The 17,258-nt window shown below is 42.2% G+C and overlaps 2 protein-coding genes across 2 annotated transcripts; both read left to right on the plus strand.

Moving 5' to 3' along the window:
- Positions 1-1,646: 1,646 nt before the first annotated feature.
- Positions 1,647-13,164, plus strand: LOC125181451 (butyrophilin subfamily 3 member A2-like). Its single transcript, XM_066987261.1, has 13 exons — positions 1,647-1,796; positions 4,106-4,230; positions 5,028-5,384; positions 6,189-6,473; positions 7,391-7,489; positions 7,883-7,909; positions 8,461-8,487; positions 9,672-9,698; positions 10,049-10,075; positions 10,614-10,640; positions 11,238-11,258; positions 11,442-11,468; positions 12,105-13,164. Exons 2-13 carry the CDS (start codon positions 4,158-4,160, stop codon positions 12,638-12,640), a joined length of 1,533 nt encoding a protein of 510 aa, XP_066843362.1. The 5' UTR covers positions 1,647-1,796; positions 4,106-4,157; the 3' UTR covers positions 12,641-13,164.
- Positions 13,165-13,374: 210 nt separating this feature from the next.
- On the plus strand, positions 13,375-17,173 carry LOC136788655 (uncharacterized). The gene is made up of 9 exons (XM_066987288.1): positions 13,375-13,594; positions 14,450-14,488; positions 14,677-14,970; positions 15,625-15,669; positions 15,768-15,875; positions 16,146-16,170; positions 16,424-16,479; positions 16,640-16,671; positions 16,903-17,173. The coding sequence occupies exons 1-9, from the start codon at positions 13,459-13,461 to the stop codon at positions 16,930-16,932; spliced, it is 765 nt and encodes a 254-aa protein (XP_066843389.1). The 5' UTR covers positions 13,375-13,458; the 3' UTR covers positions 16,933-17,173.
- Positions 17,174-17,258: the final 85 nt, after the last annotated feature.

The raw sequence follows: 17,258 nt of genomic DNA on the forward strand, positions 1-17,258 counted from the left end.
GTGTGCCAATCTCCTTCATCATTCTGATTTTTGAAGCTAGAAACACAATTGTTTCTAACCAAATTTGTTTAAGCAGTGGAGTTTCTCAGAGATACAAAGTTTCTGTAAGGTCTGTGAAAAAAGAGTTGCTTATTTCTCAAAAGAAAGACCCAGATTTGTACTATACCAATGGAATTAATTTGAGTAGGGCTACATTCAGAATCAATTTCTCTGCAGTAACAGCATAGCTGAAGTTCTTTTGTTAGATGAAATGCTTTCTGGGGAAATTAAATTAAATTAAATCAATTAAAAGAACACCCTAGGAACCTCCTCTGGCACATTTTATAGAAGGTGCAGGAATATCATCTTCACTTAGGCTGGATTTTACTCTATACTACTGGACCCACTTTCAAGCACTCTCCAAGATAATGAAAGAAAAACATATTTTTTATCTTTATACCAGAGCATGAAATACCACTGCATTTGTATTAAATCCTACAGTCACTTAGGAAGGGAGACTTTTGAAGAAGCATAAGTGATGCTTAAAAACATCTTTCCAGAGGCAAAGATGGAGAAACCACAAAGGAACTTGCTTGAAAATGAACCTCCTGAACGATGGAGCCCAGGATGACCATAAAGACCAGGTATATTGGGCTTATGTGGCAATACTTTGGTAGCAAATGGCATCTGCAACCATACTCCAGAAGCTGCCCGATGTTAGAGAAGATCCAGTTCTTAATGACTCCAAAAGGCCCAGAGCCAAGCCAAGGACTTAACACTGGTTTTGTCTCTGTGATAGCATATTTAAGAAAGGGAAATAACTCGTGCCACAGCAAATGGCAGAGGAATGAGAAAATGTGTGAAAGAAAAAACTCAGCAGACACTTTATCCAATGTGTAAAAAAGCAGGTAAGGAGGGAGGCTAAGCAAGGACCTGCGGGTCAAAGTTTTCAGGTCTCAGCTGAATTATTATGCTCCCTCTACCGTCCAGAAAGTTGAACCTTCCTTGACTGGCAACTCTGTCTTGAATAGCTCTACAAAATGACTGACCCTTCCTAGGGGCCACAAAACAAATAAACACAAAATCAAACAAAACAGCAACAGTAACAATAGTGTTTTAAATCTTAGTGCAATCTCATGTCAGTGACACAAAGAATACATTCCACCTGTAAGTGAAGGGGAATTAAGCCCTGTTTAGAAGTTCATTATTTTTTTTTCTGTCTAGGATCTGATTCTTGTAAATCAAGATATTTCCCTGCTCTCTACAGATCTTAACTTTCCCTCTCTCTGATACATAAAGAAAGCTGGTATAATTGAATCATAAGGTTTAACATTTCTAAATTACTTTTATTTCCTACATGGTCTTTGAGCAGTATATTCATGCTTCTAATTTCAAATCATCCTCATGGGTAATGGACTCAGGCAACATCCCTTATTCTGTTTTCTCCTCTTCTGTTCATGCTGTTTTCTCAGTTTAATTGCAGCAATTGTCAGGAAGTCATACAAGAACATGAGTTGCACTGAACAGGTACACCGGTGTTTGAAAGTTGCACTTCGGATCTAGGTGTGTGGGCAAATTCCACCTTTAGATATCTCTTACTATAGATCTTCGGACCCAAAGGTAATAAGTTGCTAGTGGTGAAAGTTCAGTCTTTAATAGTTGTTAGCTTGAGTGAGCAAATTACTAAAGTCTACTCCCTCTATAGATATGGAAAACAAAAGTACATATGCTCAGGCAATACAAGTCAACCGCAAAGATTCCTTACTTCCGTAACGCATGCTGAATTTAAAATGGATATTTTGAATACTCTTATTCAGGTAAGGAATTAAATTCTGTCTGAAACAGAATTGTGCACAATTAAGTTTTTGGAGTGGTTTGTATGAATACTGAGACAGTCTTTTGCTATTTACAGTCTTCAGGGAATTATTTTGATCTGGACTTAAGATGGCTCCTTCTTGCCTGGATCAATGGGAATATATTATTGTCTTTTGTGGGTGATATTTTAAAGAATTCATTAAAGATTGTTTAATGCCCTTCTATAATATGAAGATTAAAACAATCTGCTTTCTTAAGAGTTTATAATGTATAAATCTAATCTATGATTATGGTTTTCATCAGATACTATCTACTAGCAACCTTTATTAAAGAGACTTGTTGTTGAAATCCTACTTTTTATTTGCTAGGTTGCTCGAAAGAGAAAGTTTTCCAAAATTCTTATGGTGGTTGGGGGTTGGGCTGAGGGCTGTAACTCACTGATTTGGAAATATATTTCCATTTATGAAAGCAAAATTGCCTTTTGTGTCAGAAATAGAGACTTGTTATACCTACTTGTCTAGTAGGTATATAAAAATATGATTTATTATATATACCACAACATAGATCATCTTTGTTAATGAAATATAACTGAGGTATAAATTTATTCTGTAAATAATCAATACAGAGGATACAGATTTGTATATTCATGTATGTATAAGCAATAAATCTTTGCTAATTTTTCCAGATACTGGTACAAATCAGTGAAATATTTTCTCTTTCTCTTTCCTTCTTTTTTCTTTTTTTTTCTTTTTTTCTTTTTTCTTTTTTTCTTTCTTTCTTTCTTTATTTTTTTTTATTTTTTTTCTTTCTTATTTTTAATAAAATCTGATATATGAACCTTTAGCTTTATTTGGAGCAGTGTAAATCAGAAATAAGTAAAAAGTAAGACACAAAAAGCTCAGTAGTTTAGGCACAGTTTTTAATATTTTTATTCTTCCTTCCTACAGTCTAGATCTCAGTAAAACTAACTTTGCATTCCAGCAAACAGTTGGTAGTTCAACAGAAATAGCAATGAGTGAGTGCAGACTACATTCGGCAGTTACAATTCCTAGCTTCCTTTTAAACTCTTTACTGCTTCATATTTTTCTTTTGTTAGGAAAGCAAAAATACACATGGGTTAGCTTTCACAAAGAAGTGAGCAGTGTGTGTATTCTGCAGTCCTTTCATATGGACAGTAATGTTTCTAGGCGCTAAAGAAACCAGTCCCTTCCCATGCACAGTTATGTGAGGCTGAGCTATGAGTAGTCTTGGCTGGACTAAATTATTTTTAGAGCTCATAGGGAAAGCTCTGGTCAGGGGAAGGTACTTACATTTTATACTATACATATATATATGTGTATATATATATATATATAAACAGTGGGTGAGATTCCTAGATTTGCATGTCAGTGTATCATCTCTGACTTTCTCTACAGCAACCCAATAGGTCACTTTGTCTTACCTATGTATTTCTATAAGTGTCTGTATATAGTTAGCTCATAGAGAAAGGAGGTCAGTTCTACTCATAGCTGGTTTTACTGAATGTATGGGCCTGGAATAATCATTTAAATGCTAATTCATTAGGAATTTCCCAAGTTGAATGCTTGCAATTCTTGATTTCAAATGGCACACACGTCTGCTAAATTTAAAAATAATTAAGTATTTTATTCACAAAAGAAAAAAACATGATTTTGTTGTTGTTGTTGTCATCTTCTGGCATTTTTAAGCATTATTTCTAAAAACCCTAGCTCCTTCCTCCATCAGGAAATTAACAACAACAGTTTTCACCAAGCAGGATCAAGTAGAGAAACAATATATGGAATTTCAGTGCAGAACAGGTGTCTTTTAGTGGGACTTAAAAATGAAGTTGCTTTTTTCATGACTTCTGCCTGCCTCATGGTGTCACTTGCCTGAAGTTAGATACATCTTGTTGGGTTTATATTTAGTCTCTCATCATCTAGAAAATATGTTGGCATCCTGACTAGAGGTTTCCTGAACACATAGTGTCTAAGGGACCCTTGGAGGTCAGGCCTGTGAAATGCACTTAAGATCCAATATAATGTCCCCCTAAGTCTCAGAAATATCACTCTTCCTCTGCTAGCAAGTAAAAGTCTTGGAAACATAAATTAATTGATCATTTTGCATTTAAAACAGCTTATTCATTCACTGTCTTAGTTTCATTCAAGTTAGAATTCATCCTAACCACCTTTAAGGATTTGTCCTTCTGTCACTCCATACACAGTGACATAAATATACATATGTAAGTAAACATATGGCACTGGTTCTTGTGTCAGTCTTCTAATTTTCCATTTTGTGCTTGAAAATATTGCAGGAATCTGGTGAGATTTGCCCCGCAAGTGTTGCTTATTGATGCCTTCCAAACGATGGGTTCCAGGTTTCAGTATGCAATGACTCTTCACATTATTATTTTCCTACAGATAGCTCAGTTGGTCACAGGTAAGTCTGTGTTCTGTTCTAATCCAAATTTGATTTTAAAAAGATAATAATTTCCAGAGCAGTTGAGGAGAGGAGAGGAGAGGAGAGGAGAGGAGAGGAGAGGAGAGGAGAGGAGAGGAGAGGAGAGGAGAGGAGAGGAGAGGAGAGGAGAGGAGAGGAGAGGAGAGGAGAGGAGAGGAGAGGAGAAGAGAGGAGAGGAGAGGAGAGGAGAGGAGAGGAGAGGAGAGGAGAGGAGAGGAGAGGAGAGGAGAGGAGAGGAGAGGAGAGGAGAGGAGAGGAGAGAAAAAAGAAAAAAATAATTACAGACTTGTGTATGTTTTTTATCAATGAGTTTTTTATTTTGCAATACCTTTGTAGCTATACTTTTTATATAGACACACACCATTCCCTCCACTCATTTTCTGAAGCTGAAACCAAAGACTAGCATTATATGAAATCGTAATATACTCCATTCATGCACCTTATACAATGTCTAAGCAATATTAAAGACTCATTTAAACCTTCAATATAGGATTAGAATTAGATTTACTGGCCTTACATACCTGTTTCTAAGGGACTTTCCATTCTCTGTTTTGGAGTTGTTGTGTCTTTGTTTGGTTTCACTAGTCCCTGATTTTATAGTGTGAGATTATGGAACTTGCTCCTGAGATAACATCCTGATTGACAGCATTTTCTGATGAACTGTATAGAATAGTTCCTTTTTATTACATTCACAAATCTGATGTTACAGTTTCCTATTGGAAATGCTAATGAGAACAACTGTGACACTCAATATTTACATCTATGTCTTCTTGCAGGCCAGTTTAAAATTATACCTCCTGACAATCCTGTCATTGGAGTCATTGGGAAAGGCGTCATCTTGCCCTGTCAGCTGGAAGCTAAGACAACCCCCGAGAGACTTTTTGTTCAGTGGATATTTACTGGAAAATCCCAGAGAATTGATGTGACCACCTATGATGGAAAAAACAAACAAAACCCAATTAGTGAGGATAAGGCATACCAGGGCAGGACAAATTTCTTTCAGACTGAATTTAATAAGGGTAATGTGTCTCTTCACCTGAAAAATGTCATGCTCTCTGATGAAGGGAAATACACCTGCAGTATCTTTCTGGAGAATTGGTATGATGAAGTGGTGGTTGATCTGAATGTGGCAGGTGAGTGGAGTGTCAGATGTTTGCTACTTCTTCCTCAGTCCAGTTTTATAACGTCAGTAAGGACTGTGGGGTATGAACAGGTTGGATTCATTTCATCTACCCTTAGCCTAGCTTTTTTGCCAGAAGAATTTGAATGGTAACATAAATTGTTTTAATGTCTTACACCTCAGCTTTAAAATGTTAAAGGTAGCAGAGATGAATCTTGCAATAAAGCAAGCCTGTTTTTTGCAGAGGTGAAGTAACTGAAGCCTGACTGTGACTGCATTTGTTACTACAACCCTTTTCTCTTGCTCTAGCCCTCATTTTCTCTCATCTCATTTTTTTCTCCAGTACTCCAGTCTTTATCTGTTGATGACGTCATCCAACTTTCTTAGCAACAAATTTCCAGCCAGTGATATTATGCTTCTCTCTCTCTTTCTTTCTTTTCCTTCCTTCCTTCCTTCCTCTTTCCTTCTTCTTCCTCCCTTCCTTCCTTCCTCCTTTTCTTCCTTTTTTCTTTCCTTCCTTCCTTCCTTGCTTCCTTCCTCCCTTCCTTATTTCCTTATTTCCTTATTTCAAGTTGTTCAAGGAAATATCAAAAATCAGTCCAAATATCTGTCTTTATCAGGACTGTAAAAGACATGTTGCAAAAGGGTCCCACTCTAATGTAACAAAGGAAGAGCTATTTGCCAGCAAATTAATGAGAACTAAAATTCCAAATGTGTTGAATTCACACACTAGGCAAGATCTTCCCATCATGCACTGTTTGGTCAGAGAACATTTAATTTCCTGTTTGTTGGAGTTTTCTTGTTTGCTGTTCTATAGCTAAAGGTGATGAGACTTCCATCTTCCTGGATGGTCACGTCGGTCAGGGCATTGGCCTCACCTGCAAGTCACAGGGATGGTTTCCAGAGCCCGAGGTAGTTTGGCTGGACAGTAAAGGACAGACGCGGAAAGAGAAAGTGATCACCCAAAGAACAAAGACTTCTTCAGGCATTTTTGATGTTGTAACTTCCATGAACCTAGAACCAGGATCTGACAAAGAAGTCTCCTGCAGAATAGTCAATAACCTACTCAACACTGCATGTGAATCCCGAGTCCTGATATCAGGTGAGTGACCACAAGGGTCAATTTCTGTGAGGACCTGTCTGTTGTCTCTCCATTGACCCTGGAGAGATCCTGGACACCCAGCCCAGACATAAATGACAAGTGCTTAGGTGGATAACATAGTAAGAAGTCTATTTTTATGCTTTAGATTACTCGTTATATTCAAGATGCATCATAGCTATAAATATTAATGCAGTCATTAGCAGACACCCAAGCTGTCACTGTGAAAATTTCGAGAGGGAAATATTTTGAAGCACTAATGGAGAAAGCAACGCTCCTACAATGTTGCCAGGATAACCAGCACAGTGACTTGAGACAGCTGGTTCATGTTGATAGGAAATACTGAATGTCTTCTCCCATCACCTTTTGTCTCCCTGACACCTCCATGATTACTCTGAGCTTCAGCATGTGCCTCTATCCAGTTTGGATTCTTCATCTGCAAAGTAGGCAATTTTATTTCAAAAGGAAAGAGGAGAGGAATCTTTAGCTTTTTTCCCACCTGAAATACCATTACAGATGGCTCTTCTTTGCTGAAAACTTCATCTATTCTATAGTTAAAATACTGCACCTAGATGGGCTGCTCAACACATTGTTCTTATGAAGAGGTGACTTCTCCAACATGCCTCTATCCATGGCAGTCTGAGTCTGAATGAATATGGCATATGCACTGTAGGATCATAGTTTGATTGCCTTCACATGGACATTAATATTGACTCTGATAGCCTGGAATAGCTGGCAAAGCAGTATATGGATGTTTTGGAATTGAGGGGAGATCTTTAACCTTCATGAGTGACAGGAAGAGGTAATAAAAGATACATTACAGCAAATACAACGGCAGTAGACACATATCTTTGACCACTGGACCTGTCTTAGCTGTTTCACAATCATTAATTGAATGTAACACCTTCTATGCTTTACAGATGTCTTCTTTCCATCCACTTCACCTTGGATGACTGCCTTCATCGTAATTTTATGTTTCAGTATTGCTGTTATTGCTGCTGTGGGTGCTAAACTGAAGGGTAAGTATATCCACCTACAACAGCTGATGCAGAAGTTTTAGTCTACAATGTAAAACACAGTTAATAAAAACTTAAATAACATTTTAGCATCACATTCAGAAAGAAATATATGGGAATTGAGAGGGACAGAGGGAAAAAAAAAAGACAGACATATAGTTAAAAGTTGAATATGTTTGGGGTCTGCATCTGTGTGAATGCACAGAACATCGTTAAGAGGGAGGTAACTTCCATGAGACACAATTTTGTGTGATTACAAATATTTACAGGCACAGTATATGATTTTTGCTTTTAGAGTAGTGGATTTTTGAAAGAAAACTCTTTTTGGAAGTATGCTATATTTTCAATAGACTCATTGCCTTGGGAAAAACATATTTTTTTTTCTTGTTTTTCCAGTTAATACTACAAGAAGACAAAAAGCAGGTGAGTAATGAGGAAATTAAATATAAAGCCCCACAAATCTTTTTTAGAAGAAAATGGTATGATAATAATATGGTCGTGATCAGTATTGAGGCATTTCAGTTTTGGAATGTGCCAAGATGAAGTGGGGTTTTTGGACACTGATCAGCTTTGAGTGCTGCCACTGATACTTTATCAGGGAGTTTTGCTTCCTCCACTCACACACAGATCTAATGAATCCAACATAAAGACTTTTTATTGAAATGCCTGCCTACTTGTATGTGGGAGTTCTCCTTGTCTCTAACACAATGAGGTAATAGCAGAGCTTCCTCTGTAAGTGCATGACATTGTTCCCATTCCAGTAGCTCATTTTTCTTTGGGCATTTCTAAAGTTTTCCGGTAATGAAATACGCCTATGTTAAAATATATTAGTTGTTCTGCAGTACCCATGGGTTCAATGTCCAAATAGCATTTCAGGCTTTTGACTGATATCATTAATCTCCTATTGTTTTGAGATAATGAATGTTTAATTCAATAATTAACGTTTATGTGTGTGTGTGTTGTTTTATTCTCAGAAACAAAGACAAACGAACTTACAACAGGTAAATACTCATTGCAAACTATCAGGACATCTTGGAAACATAAAATCACATACACTGCTCTAGGGTATTTTGATATTTCCAGATGTGAATCTCAGAAGTAGTATTCCTTATCTACATAATGGATTTAATGAAAATCGGCCATATTGTCCCTTATAATTAGATGTTATTGACCCCTCCATAGGTAGCTTGAAGCAGAATTAATCACTCAGGGTAGTACTTTAATTCTTGAAAGATGGTGAAGGGGCTGATGCACTGTGGACTAGTATGATTGCATAAATAACTCAAGGTATAACCTTATTTATTCTGTAAATGCAATGAAAATGCCATTGTTCTGTAAGAGGTTTATGATCCAGTTTTTCATATGTGGTTTAATCTGCTTATAATTCCCAAAATTACGAGAGATGTTGTTGTGTTTCTTCGCTTGTTAGTTTTCTATATAATAAACCTTGAACTGTTTACTGCTAAATTGCATCCTATGGATTTAAATCAGATCTTCTAGTCCAGACAGTCTAGCCTGAATAAACAAGTAACAATTCCTGTTGCAATTTCTGCATATGTCCATGTCATCAGCACATATTTCTTGTCTAAACCAAAGAATGATAACACAAATCAAGTAGGCCCCAGACATATTCTAGAGGATCTCAGTTTTCTCATTTTGGCCTTTCAGTTTGCTAGTAAGATTCAATTTACTGAAGTCTCTAAAATAATAGAAGTCTCTGTGTCTTCCTTTGTTCTCTTTGGGATCAGGTACAAGAAACAGGAACATTTGGAGAGAAATCAGATTCAAACTGCCTGAGAAAGCTAATGCTGGGGAGATTTGATGGGGAGAGGAGGGGTGTGGATTTCCTACTTGGACTATAATGGACATGTAAAGTAACTAGACGAGATTGAGACATTCATCTGGTAAATACCTAAAAGAGGCCAGAGGAATGTAATTTCATCTCTTTAACTGGCTGTGAAGTCTCCTCAGAATTTGTGTGTTAAGTTACCTCGTTTTCATTTGACTTCATAATTCTCCATGCAACTTAACCTTCTTTACTTCACTAAATAGATTAGGTTGATTATAGCTGTTCTTATGTTAAAATGTTATGGAAGAAAAAGTATTCAAGAAAAAAAAAATAATTTCACTTTTAAAATATGATACTGGAATAGACACAGAAATGACCATACATAATTTCTTTCAGAAAAAAGCAGTTTGGAGGAACAATTAGGTAAGAACCTGGTTGTCATGTTCCTTTTAGTACTTCTCGTATGCATGCTACTTAAATCCCCAATAAAGCAAATTAGATGTACAATATTTTGATATGAATTATTTCTGGTTGTTTCTGTTCCCTTTAAGAAAAGTTATTGTGGCTCGATTTCATGTTAGATTATAAATTCAAAGATTCAAAGCATCCATAAGATCCATTTCCCATGAACATGTTGAAATCAGTAATTGAGTGCAATGACAAAATTTTAAAGCTTCTCTGATAATTTTTAACTTCTAAATTAAACCAACTGTCCAGCCCAGTAATGGTTTTGTTTCTGTTTTTGTTCTTTTTACCCCCATTGGTCAACTTAGAGGCGCAGAAGAACACATTCAAAGGAGGTAAATAAAACACGGCAATAAAGACAATTTTTTATCAAAACTTACAAGTGGATATATACATGAGAATGAAAATAAACTACTTAATTAGAAAACATGACAGCTTATTTCTAGTTACATGGTTATTCTATTTCATTTTTAGTCACTGCTAAAAATACTATATAGCATGGTTTTATTTCTAAGAGTCTTGTGATGTTTTTCTGCCTCTGTCTAATATTTTTGCCTGGAGTCTTACTGTCTCTACTGGGATTTCTTGAACAGCTCTTATAGCTCTTGTTCTTTCTCACTTTCTGGTCAAATCATTAAAACATCTGTAACTAGCATCACAAAGACAAAATGAATGCATTGGTCTCCAGAGAAACACTGACTTGAAAGTTTAACTACCTATAAAATAAGTTCTAAGGAAAATGCTGTTTACATTTTTTCTTTTTTTCCCCCCCCTTTTTTTTCTGCATTACTTACTGACCCTCCACCAAGATACTTGGACAGTGAGAAATCCCCTTGCGATTTCATTTCACTTATTAAAGCTATTCTTTTGCAGCAACCTCTGAGAACATAAAGCAACTCGGTAAGAAAACATCTTGTATAAATATTATATTCTTGTGAACCTTACAAAAAATAAAGAAAGTGTTCAGATCGGTCTGATTATGTCATCCCTGGGGGTGAGGGGAATGCCAATACCTCATCACAGTGCAGTTATATTTCCCCCTCCAAGACAGATGTAACAAGGCATGCTGTAAAACCTACCTGAAATGTGAATAATCCTCCTTGCAATAAGCTTTTATACCTGAAGTTACAATAAATTTACAGACACCTATAACATTTTATGAGTTGTTTCATTACAAATCATGTCTACCCAAATCATGGAACTGACAGCAAAGAAGGAATTAATTTCCTCCATGCAACCCCAGGGGCTGACTTAATATTCTCTAAAATGCTTGCTAAATGCAAGAGAATTGAGACTGTAGAGGCCCAGTTTCTGTCCTTCACCTTGCGACCAAGTCCCAAAAATTCAAACTGCAGAAATGCAAAATAGGATTAATATTGACTTGTGCTGTAGCTTTTCTTCTATGCTGTGGGTATGTCTAACATGGAAAAACTGAACCAGAAGGGAGAAAACCGTCACAAAATTAGTGTCAATAACTAGAACATCTTTTCCTTTCAGATCGACTAAAAGATGACTTGGGTAAGTGGTTTAAAATTTTTATTTTATTGCAATATATACTGCTGCTTTAGGTAGAATAAAGTCAACCCTGGGACAGTATGACAGTGATAACAATATAAGCATAAGGCAGAAATAATATAGGCTGAAAAGTATCTAACTGCCCTACAGAATCATGAAGTGCTATTGTCTCTTTCCTTTCTGCAGACTTCTGGGAAGCCCGGAGCCGTGCAGGTAAGCTGACAGAAAAAAAGGGTGTGAGCTGCACATGGGTCAGGGCAAACCCAAACAGGAGTACAGACCGGGAGAAGAACTCATTGAGAGCAGCCTTTTGGAGAAGGACTTTGGGATTCTGCTGGACTAAAGGCTCAACATGAGCCAGCAGTGCACACTTGCAGCCCAGAAGGCAAATGTATCCTGGGCTGCATCAAAAGAGGAGTGTTTATCCAACACTGTGACATGCTGTCACCTGCATGGGATAAAAGGAAATGAGGGTAGGATGGGGCACTTGGGAAGACAGAGAAAAGGAGTTGCTGAGAAGTGTCGAAGTAAAAGGTTGCATGTGGACACCATTCCAGAGAGGATGGATGGCCACGTGGAAAAGAGAAAGCAAGAAATTTATTGTGAAGTGAGTGAGGAGACAGAGTCAACTGGATTTACACCCCGAGAGAGTACATGGCTATGAGAGCTTGAAAGGTGCCTGTTGGTTCCTCAGTGACTGTTGCATGCCCTGTTTGGGGGAATGTTTCAATTCTTTGTTGAATCACACCAGGACTGCTCAGACCCTCAAAGGCTTCAACCTATAGTCCCCTGCAGAGACAGGTCCCTGAGTGGCTCTGCTCATTGGATTCTTCTTGTTTTCTCCTCCAGTTTTCATTACTGTGAATCCTGACTGCCGAGTCCTAGAGCTCCCAGTGCCGGGGGCTCCAAAAGTTGAGGACACCTCGTCTGAGCCTGCTGGCCTGAACAGTCCCTCCACAGTCCCTGTCCTGGTGGGGAAGGAAGGGTTTGCATCTGGGAAACACTACTGGGAGGTGGAGGTGGGCCAGCAGCAGGACTGGGTGCTGGGGGTCGTGAGGGAGAAAGAGGGGCAAGAGGAGGAAGGGACAAATGCTGGGGAGGACTTCTGGGCTCTGCACAGATCCCAGGGAGAGTTATTCTCTAGCAAGGAAAACAGCAAGATTGAGAAGAATATGGGTTGCACCGTGATTGGTGTGCTTCTGGACTTGGAGGAAGCACAAGTCAAATTTTATGAAGCAGAGCAGATGAACGTCATAGTGAAAATCCCTATAAGCCTTGGAAAGGAACATGCAGAAACGTTTTACCCATTTCTGTCCAAAGACAAAGGGACAGTCAAACCTGTTTGCCATCAGCAAAAAATTCCTGTTCCATTAAAGGTTCTATAAATTGGACTCTGATTTAATGGATTAGGGAAAGACAGTTCAGTTGAAGGTATAAGGGAAAACTTAAGAACTAATATTTCAGTAATGTAAACTTAAAAGAAAAGAAAATTGTGTTTAAAACAGGAAAAAAAATCAAGAAAGGAAAAAAGAAACAGGTAGTATAAACAAGATTGGGATCATATTCAGAAAACCCTGGGTAGCTATTTGAGCTCCCTTTACAGGACATGAAAGTCTTATGAGTACAGCAACAGATTCAGTTGACTGAAGAGAGTAGCAATTTAGGTGGTGCTATATAGTCTGTCTTTCCTACAGTTTGCTCTAGAAGGATTTGCATCATTTTTTTAATTTATATTTTTGTCGTAACTGTCAGCTGGAAGCATCTCAAACAGCACCACCTAAATTACTAGGCAACATGACTTGTGCTCCCTGTTCTGCATTTAAGTTCAATGTCATCTGTAATGCGAGGCAAGTGAAATTTCACCTTCTTTATAACAAGAAAATAAATAAATCTTCCTTGGAGAAAGGTACCTTTTTGAAAACTTTTATTTTAAATGTTAAGCGCATTAGAAGATCTATGGTAAGATAAACAAAACAAAAACAAATACATCAGCATCCCAAAAAGTACCTGCTGTACAAACAGAACAAAGAGGAGTCTTCCACAAGTTTATAGGACAAATCTGCTGTTATCTCAACCGTTCCAGACCCAACTATCCCATGGTAAGAGAACCCCAGACCCTGCAGCCAACAACAGCTCCACAGCCAATTGTTGACTTCTACTCCCAGTGCTTCACCTCCTCACACCCCTTGCCCTCCCCACCAGGATGAAGTACAACACCGCCTGCAGCCTTGATAAATGCCCTAAATCTCTGATATCACTTTGGACTTGGTGCAGGAATCCCCTGGCAGCATCATTTGTGCAGACATTGAAGAAAAGAGGAGTGACCTGGTCAGAAGAGGGTAAAGAAGGGAGCAGTGTTGGGACACAGAGCAGGAGGGCTTTGCAGGGACGATGCTACTCCTGAGATACAGCTAAAAACCGCGCGTGCTGCGGTGTGTGAGAGGACAGAAATAACAACAGGGGCTCAACAAATGCAGCAGACGTAACAGGGGCTGAGGCTGGGCCCCCATTGATGAGAGCTTCTGCTGTGGGCAAGGCTCAGGCGGCCACAGAAAGCCCACAGGACAGGTCCCAGCTGCACTGCAAGCCTCTGTCCCACCGTCCCCAGCTCAGAGCAAAGCAGACACCTGAAGCAGACGGTGCTCCCCAAAAGCAGCGCCCCAAAAGATGCTGGGGCAGGCGCCATGGGCAAGGCTGTCTCCTTCTGGCCCTGCCGTCCTGCTGCTGGCGCTCTGTGAGTTGGGGCATTGCTGGGCATGGGGGCTGAGGGCTGCAGGGCTGGTGCTGGGGGCACAGGGGAGGATGGGGACAGCGTGTGCGGGGCAGGCGTGCAGCACTGCAGGGCAGAGTTGTTTTGGGGAAAGCAGGAGGAGGATTGCTTCCTCCAGCTATGACACAGATCTTGTATTGGGCCCATTTCTGCAGCACTAAAATGTTGTCTGGAGTCTTAGAGTGAGACTTTCAGAATGCTGGATACTTTAGGAAGCTATAGTACTTAAAGTGGAACAGAAAACACATCCAGAGCAAATTGGAATGGTTGCCAGGGGTGGAGATGAAGTAGTTTCTGGATGGAGACATGCTGGTGGGAAGGCTCCTGCTCAGCCAGGATCTAGCAGTGGGGATATGGGCAGCTAGGTGGGGGTGAGCCAGGTCACTGCCCCTCTAAGCAAAGCCCTCTCTGCCCCATGCTGCAGGTGCTGTCTTGACCACCCAGGACATCTGCAACTCCCCAGGTGATGGTGAGAGTGGGGATGGGTGGCAGAATGGAGATGTGTCTGGGGTGGAGATGGGAAGTGAGAGGGGGTTTGTTCTCCATGTCTGAAGCCCTGGACAAGAGACTTTTCACCATTTGGGATCCAGGTCACTTTGCATCTCCACTGTCACTAAAGCTGCATAGGGAATCTCTGCACTGTCTCCCCAGGTGACCTCCCGGCTCCAGCCTTCTTCCTGAACACCTCCAGAGCTCAAGAGGGGGAATTGGTTTCGCTTCGCTGCACCCTTGATGGCCCTTCCGTGCCTTCCCGAATTGTATTCTGCAAGGGCAGGATGGAGGCACACAGCCTGAAAGGGCAACTAGGAAAGCTGATCTACACCATCATTCTAGACGTCACCCAGGGGACTGAGGGGGTGTACACGTGTGGTTACCAGCTCAAAGATGACAGCAACCGAGTAAGGAGCTCTGCCCTCAGTGCTGGCCGCATCCTGGATGTCCCCGGTGAGACTCAGCCCCGGGCTGGAGGGGTCAGAAGGGACGAAGGCACTTGCCACCACATGGCTGTGCTGAGGCTGGAGCTGTGTGCTGCAGCAGGCAGGGCATGGCTCTGGGGTTGTTCCCCCACGGGAGTGTTCCCTCTCCTCCAAGGGAGCCCCTAGGGAGAGAGCTGCTCTCAAGGGTCCCCCTGTTCCTGCAGCACCACCTCTGCTGAGACATGGGGCTGTGCAGGGCCCATGCACAGACAGCAAGGGCTGGGGATGTGGATGGATGCTGGGCTGAGCCAGGGGTGCTCCAAGGTCTGCCCCGTACATTGATGTGCCTATGGCAGGGGAAGTGGTGTGATTGTCATTAGCTGGGCAACTACCTATTTCTGAAGAATGAGGCTATATTTATGGCTCTTAAATGAGGTCTGAAGCCGTAGTGTGATGACAGGGAGGTGTTGGAGTGCTTGGGGATCCAGGGACCTCTACCTGAAACAGCAGAAAAAAGAAAAAAAAATGGGCTTGGAATGGCCCCAGGGAGGAGACCAGAGAGGTGCTGGTTTGAGACACGGTGCTTGCAAACTGCCTGCCCGGCATGGACCAACAGAGGGGACATGGGCTTGGGGGCTTGCCAGGTCTTGATCCCTGTAAGCAAAACCCTCTCTGCTCCAAGGTGTAGGTGCTGGTGAGACCACCCAGGATATACGCAGCTCCCCAGGTGAGGACAAGCATGCAGGTGTGCCAGCTGCACAGGCACGTCCTGCCCCCTGCCTCTCCCCATCACACCCCGCTGCCCTCACACCCTCTCTCCCCCAGCTCCCCATGCCCGGCTCCCGCACGCCCTCCCCACAGGCACGGCGCTGGCAGTGGCGGCCGTCGGCCTCGTCCTCCTGGCTGCAGGCAGCTGGTTTGCCATCAGGAAAGGTGAGGGAGTGGGGGAAGGCGGGGGGAAAGGCTGAGGCCGTGGGGGTCCTGCCCTGCTGCGGGGCTGGTGCAGGGGGAAAGGCGGTGGGGGGGTCCTGGGGGTGCGCAGCTGGGGCAGACGGTGCGTGGGGGCGATGGCTGTGGGCAGCCCAGCTGGGGAGGCTGCTGAGGGAGCTGGGGAGCTTCAGCCTTCGTCCCCCAGCCCCGAGACGGGAGCCAGGGCTGGGCAGCAACTTGGCCTGCGCACCTCAGCCACTGTTCTTCTTGCAGGTGCCTGCAGAGGGAGATGCCCAAGGTGAGCACCAAGGGCTCCTGGCTGGGGGGTTTGCAGGAGGGAGTCGGGGGCACTGCAGAGCCCTGGGGTGCTCCTTGGCCAGGGGCATTCCCTGTGCTGAAGGCAAGGAAGAAGGAGCTTGCTGTGGGCTGGATTCCAGCTCAAGGCCAGATGGATTATAACATCATCCATGGGAATGGCCCACATGGCCCCGTGTTGCTTTGTGGCAGTGGTGCTGCAGACTCTCAGAGGCTTTTCTCTTTGCTCCCTTTAGGCCTCTCCATGGTGCTGGCAGTGATGAGGACTCTTCTGCTGACCCCAGCCAGTACTGTAAGTGCCAGTCCCTTCTTCACCCTTCTCCTCTAGGCTCTGTGTGAAGTGGTGATGCCTTTGCCATGGCAAGCTGTGGCTGTGGGATGAACTGTGGCGAGGGGTGGGGAAGCCCTACCTGCTGCGTGTGGCTGGACACTAACTCAGGTTCTCCCTCCAGATGCCAACGTGGATGAGATGGGCAGAGTGAAGGTGAGTGCAGCCCAAGCCCAGCCTTGCAGGCTGAGCCTGCACGTGATGGCTGCAAGAGGGCAGGCTGTTGGAGAGCAAATGCAAGCCAAAAGTGCATCCGATGGCAGGAACCTGGGAGCTTCCTGTGGCTGTGTGCTGGCTGAATCCCCCCTCCTTCCATGCTCCCAGCATCTCCCCATGGTGGGCAGCAGGAGAGCAAGGCTACTCCTTGTTCTGGCTTGTGTTTTGCAGCTCTCTCAATCCATCTGCTCTCAGCATTGACTGGATGCCAAAAGCTGAAGATGTGAGAAGTGTGATCCAGCTCATTCTCTGAGAGAGGCAGAGAACAGTGAGGAAAGCCCGGCCGAGCTGCCAGCTGTCAATAAAGCCACCCTAAACAGAAAGGAGCTGGTGTAGTTCTTCTCGGCAAGGTCTGTCTGCAAGGCGCTTCACATCCCTTCAGATCGACACCACCTTTGTGTCTCGGTGTCTGTCTGTCTGCTCTGTCCCATGTGTGGCTGCATGAGACTTAGGTGTCATCAGGAACACAAAGTTAGAGATGTTTATTTGTCATCAAAGCAAAACCACATCTGCAGGGCACACAGCGG

The sequence above is a fragment of the Anser cygnoides genome, chromosome W, assembly GCF_040182565.1.
Source record: "Anser cygnoides isolate HZ-2024a breed goose chromosome W, Taihu_goose_T2T_genome, whole genome shotgun sequence".
NCBI lineage: Eukaryota > Metazoa > Chordata > Aves > Anseriformes > Anatidae > Anser > Anser cygnoides.